At 55.5% G+C, this 16394-nt stretch overlaps 1 protein-coding gene across 5 annotated transcripts in view; it reads right to left on the bottom strand.

Annotated features, from left to right (window-relative positions):
* Positions 1-1364: 1364 nt before the first annotated feature.
* The window catches only part of FRMD8 (FERM domain containing 8), a 32283-nt gene continuing 17253 nt past the window's right edge, over positions 1365-16394 (bottom strand). For 2 of the 5 annotated variants that reach the window (XM_058689628.1, XM_058689626.1), the window contains 2 exons: positions 15552-15660; positions 11978-13815 (listed from right to left, as the gene is read on the bottom strand). In XM_058689628.1, coding sequence (XP_058545611.1) covers positions 13716-13815; positions 15552-15660 — 209 coding nt within the window. In that variant the 3' untranslated portion in view covers positions 11978-13715. Of the gene's footprint in view, positions 1630-11977; positions 13816-15551; positions 15661-16394 lie in introns of those variants that run through there. The other 3 variants (XM_058689630.1, XM_058689627.1, XM_058689625.1) reach the window with 2 other exon arrangements.

The raw sequence follows: 16394 nt of genomic DNA, 5'->3' as shown, positions 1-16394 counted from the left end.
CACGCGGAGCTGCGTCTGTAGCATCTCTGGTTGAGAAACCCCGCCGTGGGGTCGTTGTGTTAGGAATGGTTGGGGGGCAAGTTGATTAAAACGTTAATTCCCCGTGATGTTCCTGCGTGGTGGCTTGTAGGGAATGTGTTACGGCTTTGTTATTTTGTCCCCAGGGGCCTGACGGTTTGAGGTGTTCCATAAGAAAACCACGCCTGGGATAGGCTACTGAATGATTTTTCATAATGCCTTAAGGGGAAATCAGTAATTGCCAAATGATGAAATCAAAATCTTGTCAGTGCAGAAAACAGTATACAACTGCGTGGCTGTAAGACCAAAAGGATGCAGATAATTCAACCCGTTTTACTTCTGGATTGGGAGGCGGGGAAGAAGGGAGACTTTGGGGGAAAAAACTGCATTTATCCAGGGTAGTTTGCAGCCTGTGATGGGGCCCAGGGAGCCCGTTTGATGGCTTGGGGTCACTGCCTGCTGGCTGCCCACATAGAGCAGGCCTCCGACGTGGGTCTTCTAGAGCAGAGGCAAAAGAACCCGCTGGACTTATGATCCCCTCTGCCAAGGCCAGGCGGACCCAGGCCTGAGCGCTGGGTCAGGCTTTTGCAAGGGACGGGTGGTATCTCATTGCCAGGGTGAGGGAGAATCACAGCTCGAGACCCCCGGTACCCTCCGTTCAGACCTTGCCCCCTGAAGTATATAGAGTGGAAGGAGGACTGTGTGGTCAGGTTAACCACAAGCGAGGATGGCTCCTTAAACCAACTCTGTCCCGGAAAGCCTCCTCCCAGGGTAACCACCCGTGCCCCAAACAAAACATTCCCTGACGACAGGCTCCTTTGGCAACTGGGAGGAAACTGGGGAAGATTTCTTCCCCAGCCTCAGTGAGATGGCATCTGCAGATGGGCCCCTCCTTGTGGTTCTTGCAAAACTCATGACTCTCATGTGACCGTCAGCATTGATGACTGAGTTTGTGGCAAGCCCGGGCTTGTTCCCCAACGGCGAGCTCCTCTGCCCGGGAAAGATTCTGGCAGCTCACCTTTCGTCGAGATCTGCACCCGCAGTCTTGTCCTGGCAACATTTCCAGGGGTCGATTGGAGAGACTCGGCCTGAGAGAACAGCGTGGGAAGAGAGAATTGCCAGTCAGAATGTTTTAGAAAGCTGTACAGTGTGAATAATACCAAGCAGATTCCTTTCCTGCTGCGTCACAGTACCAGGCTGTGGGGTCAGCCCTTTATTTATCTACAAGGTGCCTGAGAGGTGGTAGTCACTGCTGTGTCGTTGCTTCCTGGGCCCAGCCTGAAATCTTAGCTTGCTTTTCTCCACCTCTGGTCTAAGAATCGCCCTCATTCACACAGATTCCCAAATCCCAGAAACAAACGTCTTTAGATTTTATTTTTCAGAAAGGTAGGAGTAGGGGGGATTAGCAACACAAAGCATTCGGGTTCCACGAGGCTCAGGATTCGCCATCGCAGAAGGACATAAGGCCGTTCTTTGTGCCCTCGTGTCTGGAGCTGCTCTGTCCACCCGCTTTATTTTCAAGGACGAAATGGCAGTTTCAGAGGATCCTCGTGTAGAAGCTCTCCGGGCCTCCGGTTCCACACAGCCGGTTTTGTTTGGGAAAGGAATGTCCTTGAGGAGGGTGGAGAGGAAGACAGTGTTAAAAATAAACAATCCAGCTAAAATGGAGTCATGTGTGCTAAGCCCCACCAAGATTTAATGCCTAACTTAACCGCAGCTTCAGACCAATCAGGAATGTCCAGATCAGCCCTAGTGAGGTAGTCTGCCTTGCCTCGCTCTCCCCCCTAAAGGAAGGTGATCTTGCTTGAAACAATCCATTTCCTTTCGTTAATACCCCCTTGTCACACGGTATCTCGGCCTGTAAAACCCTTCTATTTTGCACAGCTCCCTCGAGTTCCTTTCTATGGATCAGATGGGATGCTGCCTAACTCGTTGAATCGTTGAATCCAGCCAGTTAGGTCGTTAAACTTGCTCAGTTGAATTTTGTTTTTTAACAGTAGAAAGCCATACAGGGACATCTCTGTCCTGTGTGGGGGGTGGGGCGGGGGGGAGGTAGTCTCACAGTGAGGTGGACAAATGTGGGGCTTGGGTTCTGCCTTTTTTTTTCAACAAATAAGGCTAAAAATACCTCCACCCAGAGGGAGGAGAGCAGGCAATGCGTCAGCAGATTTCTGTGGATCAAAACAAGCTGTTCCAGGAAAACAGTCGTAAACAGAGAAACTTGGATCCCTGGGTGGGGCTGGTGATGGGTCCACCCCACCCGAGCAGGCAGGCGGCTGAAGCTTTCTCCTTCCTGGGCCGCCCACTGAGGAGCTCAGGGTTGGAGGGGGAAGGAGTACAGGAAAGGGCCCCTTGGGCAACATCTCGATTTCTCAGGGTCAGGGCCTGGGTTCCAAGTCCTTTCTCCGGTCATGGCCGCCTTCCCCTCTTATTCTGAAGCCAGCTCGGCTCTGTTTCCAAACACACACCAGCCCAGGAAAGGACCCAGGAGATTTCCTGCAGGAGCTCCTGGGAAAGGGAGAGGAGAAGGGTGAGAAAGGGGTGCTATTAGAGAATGTGCCAGAACCCTGACTCCATTCCCCACAGGTCCAGTTGCGGAGCTGTGACCTCCCGGGTCACCTTGGCTCTCTACTTACAGGAAACCCTTGACTAGGGCCTTTTCCCTCTGAGCCATAAGGCCCCTTGTCTCAGAGCCTGGCAAAGGAAACTGCACAGTCACCCAGTGGTGGCTGGGAGCCCTTCCTGCCCGGCCTGGCCTCGCCTTGCCTCACAGCAGCCGGTGCTGGAACAACATCCTGCCCCACCCCCACTCCCCACTCAGCCCCCATTGGCCTCTCCTGCCCCGGCAGGAAGCTGGGCCCCATCTCACAGTGTAGCCCTGGGCACGCTCTTCTCCCAGCTAGTCTTTCATCGTTCCCACTTCATAATTCTGACCCGGATTGTCCTGCCCAGAAGGCTCTTCACCTGGTGGCCATCTGGCCCAGCCGTCCCTCAGCTGCTTGAGGCCTCTGCCCAGAGGTCACCTTCTCAGTGGGTCCTGTGCACCCCTGGGACTTGGGCTCCTGGGGCAGGGGTTTCTGTTCCGCCCTCCGCTGCATCGCCCCAACCCCGCAGTCCCTGGCACGCAGTGGGCCTCAGTGAAACGTGTTAACAAAAGCAGCCTGTGTTCCGTAAAGGTCATTCTGTCCACTGTGAGGCTCTTGACAAATATTTGCGATACTGGCAGACTGAAGGAAGGAAATGAGTGCCCAGGTCAGCAGCAGCCCCACAAATTCAATGGCAGGCCCGGATTTGGGAGCCTGTCCAACTTGGACTCCCAGGTCAAGAGACCAGGAGGAAGGGCCAGGGGCTGCTCCATGTGGACTGGGGCCCAGCAGCTCACCCTGAATGCCTGGGGCCAGCTAAGGGAACTAGGGAAGTCTGTCTCTGCTGGAGCTGGCAGAAGGCATTTGAGGGAGAGAGTGTTGGGGTACAGACTCCCCATAGGCTGGTTTGTAAGGCAGGGGAGGAGACGGACCTAACCTACATTTCATCCTACATTTTTTTTTTTTACCCTGCCTGGACCAAAGGGCAGGCGGCCAGAGGAGGGGGAGCAGGAGAGATTAGGAGAGGGCTCCTTCCACATTTGACTCTTATCTCTTGTTGGTGCACGGAGCCTGTGGGCTCTCAGCCCTGATGCTCTTTCCTGAGGCTCTCCCCTCCTAAGGCCAGGCTTCACGCTTTGGCCAGGCCTCCAGGCCACAACTTGGATAGTGTCGGTCCTTTGCATCTGGATCTCCTGGACCCACTGCCACATGCACCTGATACCCCTGGGCGTCAGGCCGTCGGTGCCCCGGCCCTACTGACCACCCCTGCCTTTCCTGAGTCTTGCCCAAGCTGACCTTCTGCCCGGAGCCCGGCCTTCCCTTCTCCTGCCAACTCTGTCACTGGCTCGTGGTCACCTCTCTATGTCCTAAAGCCATTGCCCCTTAAGCGCTCACCAGACCCGCCTGCCTCCTTACCCCCATGCTGAGCACCTGTGTCGTCACTTCTCAGTCCCCAGCAGAGGGAAGTCCTGTGGAACTAGGGACCCTGACCCACAAGCCTTGTCTCATTTGACCACTGCTGTGCCCCACCAGTGGCCCCCCAGACCTCCTCAGTTCCCCCTGTTGCTGACTGAGCAAGTCCCAGCTTTCCTAGGCCCCACCCTTTGGCCTGTACCCACCTTGCCAGCCTCTCCCCAAGCCCCACCCACCAGGAATCCTGGTGACAGTGTCTCTGGGCAGGGAGCTGGGGGTGCTGACATCCTACTACCCCACACCCCTAGGTTTGCATAGCCCCCAAGAAGCCCTCTACCTTCTCCAGGCTGCCTGCAGCCCCCACTGCCGAGCCTCCCACTTCCACTAGGGTCCCTGCTGCTAGGGTCCCTGTCCTCAGGCCCGAGCCTCGTCTTGTCCGTAGAGTGACTCCACCAGAGCACTGGTCATTTAAACTGTCCGTGAACCTCTAAAGGAGCCTTTTCTTATCTGACCCCATGCCCCCTCCCCCCCAATCCCCCAGTGGCATCTGGGAGCAAAACGTGCCTGGCACCAGGACTTGTGCAGGCACTGGAGAAACCCTCTGAGTGGTACCCCTGGCCCCTGGAGGCTGCTGACCTTGACACCGTGAGGGAGGCCTGTGCTCTCACTGGCCTAGAATATCAGTGATTACTACAACCCCTTCCACCAAATGCCAAGGTCGAATAGGCAGGGGACACAGGAACCCTGAGAAAGAGCTGGGACTATTATTATCCTCTTGCAAACTGTATTCGTGACAAGTAGTTTAAAAATAGTTGGCGGGCTCAGTATGGGTGGGGGAGGCAGGTGCTGAGAGACAGCCGGGCAAGGGGTGGGGGCCTGTCGGGCAGGGGCCGGGAACAGTCAGCTCTTGTGGGCACTGGGCAGAGCAGGACGGAGATGACTGGCCCAGGGTGTGCCCACCCCACCCCCTGGATTTCCCCACGTAGCCCTGGTGTTAAATATTTTGACTCGGTTGTCACTCTACAGAAAAACAAACAAAAAAATTCCAAAGCAGAATCTGTTTGCAGGATGCGGATCCTGATCTTTGGAAAATGTGGGTCCCCTCACCAATTAGTGCCCTTGGAGCTCCAGGCCCCCCTATCATGGACTGTGGGACGGTGGTGGTGGTCAGGAGCCAGGGCCACTGCCCTGAAAGGGGTTGCGGGGGGGGGGTGCGGGGGGGGGAATGAATGCAGCACCAGACCGGACCCCTCCCCTCCTCCCCTGCCGGGGGAGATTCTGCCCCGGGTTCCAGGTTCCAGGGATCTGGGCAGGAAATGCCGGCTCACTGCCTCTGCAGCCCCGCTGGAGGAGCTGGAGGAGCAAAGGGCGGGCTCAGCTGCCCCCTTCTGGCTATATCTGGACCTGCAGGCAGACTCTCCCCAACTCTGCGTACCCCGCCCTTCCCACCGCCTCAGTGTCCACCTGATGGGGGCAAAAAAAAGGCAGCCAACCTTGGGGCATGCAACTTGCTGCTTAAAACTTAAGTCCTGACCCAGGCCCAACCCTGCCATCCTGTTCTGGGTGACATTGGGGTAATCCGCCTGCATTCTCTGAAGTGTGGACCTGATCTGGACAGGGAGAAAGTGTCAGGCGGCTCTAAAATGTCCTCCTTGCCTGGGAGAAGGAGGAGCAGTGAGAATCTGCCATGAAGTCTCCCACTTCCCTTGGCTTAGGGCTGGCAGTGTCTTTCAGGCTCAAGGTCACAGCCGGGCTCTGTGCGGCTCCCCCTGCTCTGTGCCTGTACCCTCTCACTGTGCTCCGTTTTTCTCTATTTTATGGAATCTCTCAGGCCCTCTCCTCTAGGAAGGCTTCTCTGATCACCGAGACCCCCCTCCCTATCTGTTGTCTGTTTCCTTTGTCTCCCGCTGTCTGGGTGTGGCCAGCTCATCGGTCAGGTGCAAAGTGGCTTATATTCCTGGTCATCTGTGTTCCCATCCCCAGTGTCCCCTGCAAAGCCGACTGGACTCTGAGCTGACACCCTTTGGGCAACTCAGTCACTAATTCTCTCAACTGCTTTTGCAGGGGCGTCTAGAAGTGCTCCCTGTCACGGTCACTGCAGACCTCCCCTTGCCAGCTCTATCTGTGTGCCTTGAGGCCTTGGCTTCTCAGACTGAGCATGCAACCTTGCCTGGTTGCTCTGCTGTATTCTGAATCCAGTGTGGCTCCTGGCCTCCTGTGGGTGTCTCCCCACGCTGCCCCACCACTGGCTGCAGCAGCACGAAGCGCCAAGCCCTCCCCCCGTGGCCGGATCTGAGGCGCTGCGGTTGAGGCAGGAGCCGCCCGCGCCCGACCCGCTGAGAGGCCGAGATTGGGAAGGCCTGCCCAAGGGTCCCGGATGCTGTAAGTGGTGGAGAATGACCCGGGACTGCCCCGGCCTCAGAAGGGATTGCCTGTGTAGACTGTTCCAGGGACCTCTGCTGTTCGAGTTCTGAAGAGTTAGGGGGTCTGGGGGCCCTGATGGCCCGGTATCCCTGCACTGAACGCCATGGGCCTCTTCTGGTCTGGGGACCTCTGGAGCCGGGTGCTGGCTGAGCCAGGCTGTGTGTGTGCTAGGCTGGTAAACATAAGCCACTAGGGCAACCCAAGGGCAGCTGGTATTTTATTATTACTTAAAAAAAATTTTTTAATGGTTTTATTTACTTTTGAGAGAGAGACAGGACACAAGCAGGAGAGAGGCAGAGAGAGAGGGAGACACAGAATCTGAGGCTCCAGGCTCCGAGCTGTCAGCACAGAGCCCGACGCAAGGGCTTGAACCCATGAACCGCGAGATCATGACCTGAGCCGAAGTCAGACGCTTAACCGACTGAGCTACCCAGGGATCCCTTATTTTATTCTTTTTTTTTTTTTTTAATTTTTTTTTTAATGTTTATTTCTGAGACAGAGAGAGACAGAGCATGAGTGGGGGAGGGGCAGAGAGAGAAGGAGACACATAATCAGAAGCAGGCTCCAGGATCCGAGCTGTCCGCACAGAGCCTGACGCGGGGCTCAAACTCACAAGCCGTGAGATCATGACCTGAGCCGAAGTCGGTCGCCCAACCGACTGAGCCACCCAGGCGCCCCTATTTTATTATTTTTAAAAAATGTTTAGTTGTTTATTTTGAGAGAGAGCACGAAAGCATGGATAGGAGCAGAGAGAGAGAGAGAGAGAGAGAGAGAGGAGAGAATCCCAAGCAGGCTCTATTGCTGGTATTTTAAAAACAAACTTTGGGGCACCTGGGTGGCTCAGTCGGTTAAGTGTCCACTCCTGATTTCGGCTCAAGTCATGATCTCACAGTTCGTGAGCATGAGCCCCACATCGGGCTCTGCGCTGACAGCTTGGAGCCTGCTTGGGATTCTCTCTCCCCTTCTCTCCCTGCCACCCCCCCCCCCTACCACTACTGTGTGCTCGTGCTCTTTTTCTCTCAAATAAATAAACTTTATCATTTTTTTTTAATGTTTATTTATTTTGGGAGACAGAGAGACAGAGTGGGGGAGGGGCAGAGAGAGAGGGAGACACAGAATCCCAAGCAGACTCTAGGCTCCGAGCCTGTCAGCGCAGAGCCCGAGAAGGGGCTCGCACCCACAAAGCACGGGGATCATGACCTGGGCCAAAGTTGGACGCCCAACTGACTGAGCCACCCAGGTGCCCCAATGCACTTTAAAATAACAAACTTCGACGCACTGAAAAGCCCCACCCAAGGAGACCAAGACAGTAATCTATTAGGGTGGTGTCACAGGTTGAATTGGGTCCCCTGCAAAAAGATGTATTCAAGTCCTAACTCTTGGGACCTCAGAATGTGACCTCAGTTGGAAACAGGGTTGTTGCGGATGTACTGAGTTAAGATGACGTGGCAGAAGGCGTGCCCCTAACCCAACATGACCGGTGGCCTTTTAAGAAGACGGCGACAGGAAGACAGACACACGCAGGGAGGAGCCATGTGATGAAGGCAGGGATTGGGTTTATGCGGCACAAGCCAAGGATTGCCAGAAAAGCACCGGAAGCTAGGAAGGGGAAGGAAGGATTCCTCTGCGGCTTTCAGAGGGAGCATGGCCCTGCTGACCTCCTGGTTTCGGACTTCTGGCTTCCAGAACTGTGAGACCATAAATTTCTATTGTTTGAAGCCCACCAGCTTGGGGCAGTTTGTTATGACAGCCCCAGGAACCTGAGGCAGGTGGAAGAGAGATGCATGAAAATGACTTCTGGAACGCGGTCCGGTCCGTCTTCAGGGATGAGGGAACGGACGAGCCTGACAAAATCACATAAAGATACAGCCACGCGGGTTCCAGGTGGTTTCACATCTGTTACCCAACGTCACCCACAACCTCATAAAGGAGGGGTGATCGTCCTCACTTCACGGAGGAAGAAACTGGGGCTCACGGAGAGGACTTCCGGCCTCACAATGGTGGGGGATCCTGACTCTGCCACCCCCTCTCCTGCCTCTGCAAACAGGTGCCTGCCTCTCATTTGCAGAGGTGTGCAAAACACAGTGCTCTGCCCTTGGGTGTGGGAAGAAACCATTAGACAGGCATCATACCTCCCCCACGAAGGGGAGGAGTAGGTATTGCTACCGTCCCCATTTTAGAGATGAGGAAATGCAGGCCCAGAAAGGTGATATAATTTGCCTAAGGCTGCACAGCAGGGAGGAGGAGTCAGACAACGAATGGGGTCTTGGCCTTCCCAGGGAGAAAGATCTGATCCCGGGGGAAGTCACCTGTCCAGGGTGAGAAGCTTGGGTGAAGGGAATGTGGGCTGGCAGGGGGAGGGGGGGGTTGTTGAGAAGCCAAGGTGGGGAGGGGGCTAAAGAGTGCCGAGCCAAGCCCCCCGGGTGGGGAGATGGTGGGGTATGTTCTAAAAACAAGTGGAGGGGCACCTGGGTGGCTGTGGGTTAAGCATCTGGCTCTTGATTTCAGCTCAGGTCCTGATCTCACAGTTCACGAGTTTGAGACCCGCGTCAGGCTCTGCGCTGACAGCTTAGAGCCTGTTTGGGATTCTCTCTCCTTCTTTCTCTGCCCCGCTCCCACTTGCGTGCACGCTCTCTCTTTCAAAATAAAAACAAAAGCTTTATTTATTTAGTTAAACAAATTTTTTTAAAGTTTATTTATTTTTGTGAGAGAGACAGAGCGTGAACCGGGGAGGGGCAGAGAGACAGAGGGAGACACGGAATCCGAAGCAGGCTCCAGGCTCTGAGCTGTCAGCACACAGCCCAAAACGGGACTCGAACTCATGAACCACGAGATCACGACGTGAGCCGAAGTCAGACGCTTAACTGACTGAGGCACTCAGGTGCCCCCCAAACAAAAAAAGTTTAAAAGCAAGTGGGGCCAGTTATCTCTGGGTGGGCAGAGACCAATCTAGGATTTGTGTGGACTATAGCTTATCAAGTTTAGGTTTTAGTTTTAGTTTCTGAAGGTCCCTTCAGAAAAATAATCTTTAAATCCTACTTCTGCATATTTTACAAAACCACTGAACACACTGATAGGCCCTCTCAGAGCCTTAGGAGGGAGGGCCCTGACGCTTGGCCTTCATTCATTCCAGATGGCAGGCTCTGGGCAGGCCCTCGTCTGTGTGCAGAAGATCTGGGATGGGGGGGGAGAGGTGGGGGTGGGAGGGGGGTGGGAGGGTGGAAGGACGCGGCAGAGGCCCTGCTGTTCATGTTGCCGTCCTCACCATCCAGTCAGGTGTTGCTGGCCCCCTGCTCGGAGCAGGGACTTGGGCTGGTGCCACCTCAGGGGGATGCGTAACCCGAGACCCATGGGGGACACAGAGGGAGAGCACTACACAGTGTGGGCAGATGCCTGAGTGGAAAAAAAAGGGGGCAGAGCGCCTCCCAGACCAGGAAGCCGACTTCCAGGGGAACTTCCGGCAGCCGCCTTGCCAGGCAGAGCCGCGCTGCCCAAGGGGATCTGGTTCTCAGCTGGGCTCCCTCCCCGGGCCCCTCTTTGGTCATCTCAAGGGTGCCTGGAATTGGGATCACAGGCTCGGAGCCGAGCCCTCAGAGCATGGAAAGGCCTCCCGGGCAGCCAGCCTCTCCCTCTCCTCCGGCCGGGTCCCGTATAGGTCACAGGGGGCGGTTTGTAAGGGTCAGCCGGCCCGGGGGTGGAGGGGGACACATAGCATAGGGTGGACAGCGTCCTCTCCTGCTGTCGTGCGCGGTGGCTACAGAGGGAGCACAGAGGCCCTTCTGTGAGGGCCAGCCCGCTGATGGCTGAAGCGGTATGCGGCTCCGGGGGGCGGGAGGGGGCGCACATTCTGAACTTAGGCCCGTGAACCAGCTGGAGAACTGGCGGTGGTCCTGGAAGGGGGTCCCCCAGTCAGCTTGAGCCTGCCCACGGACAGGCAGCCGCTGCTGCTCGCCAGGCCACCGGTGCAGGGTGTGGGACGAGGCCTGGTCGGAGACGGCAGAGGAGGCAGACGTGGCGGGCCCGGAGCACGAAGTGGTGCAGGGCTGTGGCGGGAGGGGCGGTGCGGTAGGCAGAATAAGGTCCCTCCAAGATGTCTGTGTCCCGGTCCCCAGAGCCTGCGAGTGTTAGGTTATGTGGCAAAGAGGGGTGCCAGGTGCTAATCAGCGGCTGTTGACAGGGAGATGAACCCGGATTGTCCACACTGGCTCGGTGTGATCACACGGGCCCCTAGACCTTGTGAGGGGAGGAGAGAGAGATGTGAGGACCCCGCATGGAGGAAGGAAGGGGCCACCAGGCAAGGAGAGCAGGCTGCCTCTAGAAGCTGCAAAAGGCAAGGAAAACGGCTTCTCCCCTAGAAGCCCCAGAAGCAATGAGGCCCTGTCGATACCTTGACCTTAGTCCAGTGAGACTCATTTCGGACTTCGGGCTACAGAACTGTGAGGTGATGAATGTGTGTGGTTTTCAGCCACTAAGGTTATGCCCATTTGTTACAGCGGCCGCAGGAAATGAGTACAGGTGGCGAGGGCTGACAGGCCTGGGAAAGAGGAAGGGGCTCCAGGCGGGCCAGGCTCCAGGCCGTTGGTACCCCCTTGCCCACCAGAGTGGGGGTGTCCGTGCTGTCGGCAGGCCCTGGCCTCTCGGGTGGATCCTGTTCTCCCTGCCGGTGTCCAGACATGTGACTTGTAGAGACGAAAATAGCTAACACCCATCAAGTGCCTAGTCATCGCCAGACCCTCAGGCACCCCAACAACCCTCTGAGACGGGTACTATTATGATGGCCTTCTTAAAGGGCAGGAAGTGGAGGCTCCAGGAAGTGCCCACAATCGTGCATCGTGCTGCCCTTGCCAGATGGCGGACCTCACGGAGGAAGGCAGGATAGGGGAGGGGCCCTAGTCCCAGGACCTCACGGCCACAGAGACACGTGACTTGCTCCTTCTGGCTCCCAACCCGCTCCAGTGTGAACTCCAAACCCCACACCGTGCTCACCCTCCAGGGCCAAAGCCCGTGGGTGCCCACGACAGGATCTATGGCAAACAAACCACTTCCTGGCGAGGCCTGGGGCACAAGGCATCCTCGGGGTGGGCACAAAAATCACCCCAAAAACCTCCTGGGTTCTCTGGCCTCTCGGCTAGGCACTGGTGTCCAGACCGTGCCCTCAGCCCCAACCCCGAGGTGTGAAGAGGAGCAGGAGGGCAGGGGTCTGACAGGCCATGGCAGTATGGCTTAGGCCATGAGGCACGGGGGACAAAGGCCTGTCCACCATCAGTGCTTCGTTCCCTTGCCTCCCTGCAGACCTACCACCTTGGTTCCCACCATGAACCACCAAACCCCTCCTGGACCTTCTTACCCTGGGAGTCCCTGGCCAGCCACCGACACTGGAAAACCTCACTCTGGGTTCTCCATCGAATTCCACTCTGCAGCCCAGAGAGCTGCATACCTTGACACGTATTTAATAAAAAGCAAACATGCAGCCTATAATCAACTCACAGGCTGTACTTAACACACTCCTGTTGTTTCATAACGTGAACCACCCAGAGTTTGCTGGAAATTCATTTATTATTAATAAGTCACATGATACAAAAGAATGAGAATATTCAAAGGGCACTTGGTGAAATACTGCTTTGTCCCAAAGGCCAGGCAGAAAAGGTCACGTCACAAGGGATGCTCAGAGAACAGCAGAGAGGCCGAACAGTAAAAACAAGTAATGGGTCCACACCCGCCCCTCGCAGCCAGACCAGCAGATAAACATTCACCTGGGTCAAAACAGCGAGTGGGAAGAGATAACCAGATGGCTGCGTGCCGGGCTGCCGGGCAGCCACTCAGGTCCAGTGATTCCAGGAGGGGAGATAAGATGTTCTCTGGCTGGGACATTCCAGAAGGCTCGGATACCTATTTATTATAACAAGCGACACAAGTCCCTACTGCCGGAGGCAAGCCCCCCTCAGAACATCTGGAGTGTGCAAAAGTCACCAAAAGGAAGAGGAAGTGAGTGGGCTCCACCCCTGGAGCCAAGTCCGAGTTTCCTCTGCCCAGGCTCTCCAGGGGAGGGGAGAACAAGGCCAAGCCCAGTGCTCCGCTGGGCCTGCCTCTTCCCCGCAGAAAGTCCCAGCAAGCGCCGTGAGAACCATGGAGCCACCAGGGAGGAGCCGAGGGGCTGGGAAGGCCCTCTGCTAGCCTGGCTCCTCTGGGAGAAGACAGGAACGTGAGGCAGGGGAAAAGCCACACCCAGTGCCACATCCAGCCTCCCTACGATGTCCCTGCAAAGATGAGACCAGCTCGCACGGGACATCCTCGCGCACAGGCCACCCCAAAGGGTCACGCGGATGGACACCATGGCGCCGTCTTGAAGGAAAGCCAGTAGCTCTGAGGTTGGCGGGAGCACTCTCTCAAGTTGCCCCCAGAGGTCACAGGCTTCGCAGAACTAAAGCAGATGAAAAAGGAGCAAAACCAAACCCTGAAGCCCAGGGTGGTTGGGAGCCTGTCCAAGTGTGAAGTGTGGGTCTGGCGGCGTGTTGGTCACAGGACGGCCACCTCCCGGCACAGCGTTGTCACCAAAGGCTGGCAAAAAGGCATTTTCCTTCCGGTCAGAGGGTGTCCTGGCACAAGGGGCCTGAGTGAGGGGCACAGAATGCCCCCTGAGCCAGGCCCTGCCTGGCTCCCTCTAGTTTCATCCGGCAAGGGAGGGTATGGGTGAGGGGCCTCGCCTTCTCTGTTCCTCCTGTGGTTCAATGCACGAGGGCCCCTTCCCGCCCAAAGAGCCATGCCCAGACTGGCAGCAGGTTGCGGGGCGGGGGGGTGGGGGGGGTGCGGCAGAAGGAATGCAGGGATGTGGTCACCAAAGTCCAGGGAAGAGACCAAAGACACACACTGGATCTACAGGTCCCGAACCCTATTCATCGGCCACCTGCCATCAGAGCCGCCACTGAGGACTTCAGAGCAGGGGACACTGTCCACCTTGAGAGGGGCACGAAGACAAGTCCCTGGCTGGGGGGAGGCGGCCAGAGCCTCCTCAGATGCTCCTGAGACGGAAGTGGGGCCGAGTCCAGGGGAAGTCCAAAAAAGACCCTGCAGGAGCCCCCGGCCAGCTCCGTGCAGCCCGCGTCCCATCCCAGGCACAGAAGCCACTTCCTCCCGCTCGAGGTGGCCCTCTTGCCCGACGCCAGAGCCGCAGCCTGGTCCCGCCCCTCGGGGAGAAGGGCCCTCGGCCAGGCCCCAGGGGGCCTCCGGGTGCCACCCCCCGCCTGGCGCCGCTGCCCTCAGCCCTGCTCCAGGCTGTCAGCGGGCTGCACCACGGTGTAGCTCCCCTGGCCCACGGACAGCTGCCGGCTGAAGAAGGACGTGGTGCGCTTCGGTTTCACCCGCTTGATCTGCTGACCTATCAAGGAACAAGAGGACCGCGCTGAGGGAGGGCTTCCCGGGGTGGGCTGGTCCGCGCCCCCCGGGAGCCTGGATTCCGGCTCCAGGGCCTGGCTCCTTCGAGAGCCGGTGCAGACCCAGTCCCCCTCACTGCATCCACCAACTGTCTGAGCCTCAGTCCCGGACCCCAGCTCTTCTGCCCACGATGGGGAGGGCGGGGAGTGCGGCCAGTCTTGCAAATCAGAGGCCGTTTCGGATTTTCATTTGATGCTGGGCCAGCTGTGCTGTCTGAGGAGCTTTTGTTAAACCCAGTTCAAGAACAGACCAAAGAGGGGCCCCTGGGTGGCTCAGTCGGTTAACGTCCGACCTCAGCTCGGGTTGATCTCACGGTTCATGAGTTTGAGCCCCGCATCAGGCTCTCTGCTGTCAGTGCGGACCCTGCTTCGGATCCTCTGTTCCCCTCTCTGCCACCCCCCTGCTTGCGCTCTTGCTCTCTCTCTCTCTCTCTCTCTCAAAAATAAACAAAAGAACAGACCAAAGAAACAAAACACTTACAACACAGACAACTGGTTCGAGGTGAGCCTCGATAAGACAGAAAGAATTCTTACAAGTTAGAATTTCAGGCCAGGTGACCAAGGTCAACACCAACTGTCACAAGTCATGTTGATAATGCACCTTTGATGTGATGTGATAAAAATGGCACTTTTTACCTCTGTGATCTCCCTCCCCAGCCCACAGCTCCTGCCTAATCACGAGGAAAACATCAGGCAAATTCCAATAACATGGCATCCTACAATATCCCCACAGAGTCGTCCTCAAAACTGTCAAGGTCATCAAAAACAAGGGAAATCTGAGAAGCTACCACAGCTCAGAGGTGCCTACAGAGACATGAAGCTAAGTGTAGTGTAGTGTCTTGGATGGGATCCTGCCACCTTGAAAAGGGACATTAGGTTAGAATGAAGGACTTTAGGGGCGCCTGGGTGGCTCAGTCGGTTGAGCGTCCGACTTCAGCTCAGGTCATGATCTCGCATTTGTGAGTTCGAGCCCCACGTTGGGCTCTGTGCTGACAGCTCAGAGCCTGGAGCCTGTTTCAGATTCTGTGTCTCCCTCTCTCTCTGACCCTCCCCCGTTCATGTTCTGTCTCTCTCTCTCTCTCTCTGTCAAAAATAAACATTAAAAAAAAAAAAGAAAGGTTTTAATAATAATACTGTGTCAGTATTGGCTCGTTAATTATCAACAAACATACCACATTAACATATGATGCTAACTAAAAAAAAAATCAAGCAACAAAAGAAAAATAGACAACAGAAATGAACAATAATCCAAGCACGTAAAAATGGTCCAACTTCACCGATATTCAAATACCAACCCAAAAAGGTCTCTTTCGGTGTGACAGAGAGGGGGTGGAGGCCTGTGCGCGCTGTCTACTGGGAGGGGCGCAAGCGGGCACGCGGTCTGATACCGCAACGCCGTCTCTAGGAATTTGTCCCAAGGAATCGGTTTGGATTCTAAGCAAGGATTTAGCCACAGCTACATTGTTTGTAGTGGCTCACAACTGGAGATAACGGTCATGTCCCACACCAGGGAGCTGGGTGACAGTGCCTGCTGGCCATTCCAAGGAAGACTACAATGGGGGAAACAGTTACGTTATTGAAAAATTATTTTGCTGTTTCTGATTATAAAAGATGACGTGCTTGGGGCACCCGGGTGGCTCATCAGTTAAGTGTCCAACTTCGGCTCAGGTCATGATCTCACCATTTGTGAGTTCGAGCCCCGTGTCGGGTTCTGTGCGGACAGCTCGGAGCCTGGAGCCTGCTTCGGATTCTGCCTCTCCCTCTCTCTTTGCCCCTCCCCCACTCATTCTCTGTTTCTCTCAAAAAAAAAAAAAAATACAAATTAAAAAAAAATGACATGCTTCCCGTAAAAAATGTAGGGGTGCCTGGGTGGCTCAGTCAATCAAGCATCCGACTCTTGGTTTTGGCTCAGGTCACCATCTCACAGTTTGTGAGTTCAAGCCCCACATTGGGCTCTGCACTGACAGTACAGAGCCTGCTTGGGATTCTCTCTCTCTCCCTTTCTCTCTGCCCCTCCTGCGCTTGCTCTGTCTCTCAAAAATAAATAAACTTCAAAAAAGTTTTTAAAAAATGATGTGCCTGTCATAAAATATGTAAATACTGCAAAGACGCACAAAGAAAAAGCAAAAGTTACAACAATTCACCACCAGGGCTGGCACATCCCCCTCCTCCTGCACACGGATACAGTCTTACGTGGGGCTCTCCTATTACCTGATTTTTATTACTTGGTCTTATTTTGTGAACATCTTGCCGTTTATTAAAATTTTTTTAATGTTTAATTTTTGAGAGAGAGAGAGAGAGAGGCAGAATGTGAGCAGGGGAGGGGCAGAGAGAGAGAGTGGGAGACACAAACCGAAGCAGGCTCCAGGCTCTGAGCTGTCAGCACAGAGCCTGATGTGGGGCTCAAACCCACAAGTCATAAGATCGTGACCTGAGCTGAAGTTGGATGCTCAACTGACTGAGCCACCCCGGTGCCCCGACATCTTGCCATTTAAACGTAGGTCTTTGTTATTGCGTTTAAAAT

Source organism: Neofelis nebulosa, chromosome 10 (assembly GCF_028018385.1).
Source record: "Neofelis nebulosa isolate mNeoNeb1 chromosome 10, mNeoNeb1.pri, whole genome shotgun sequence".
Classification (NCBI taxonomy): Eukaryota; Metazoa; Chordata; class Mammalia; order Carnivora; family Felidae; genus Neofelis; species Neofelis nebulosa.
This window is presented reverse-complemented; position numbering and strand designations above follow the sequence as displayed.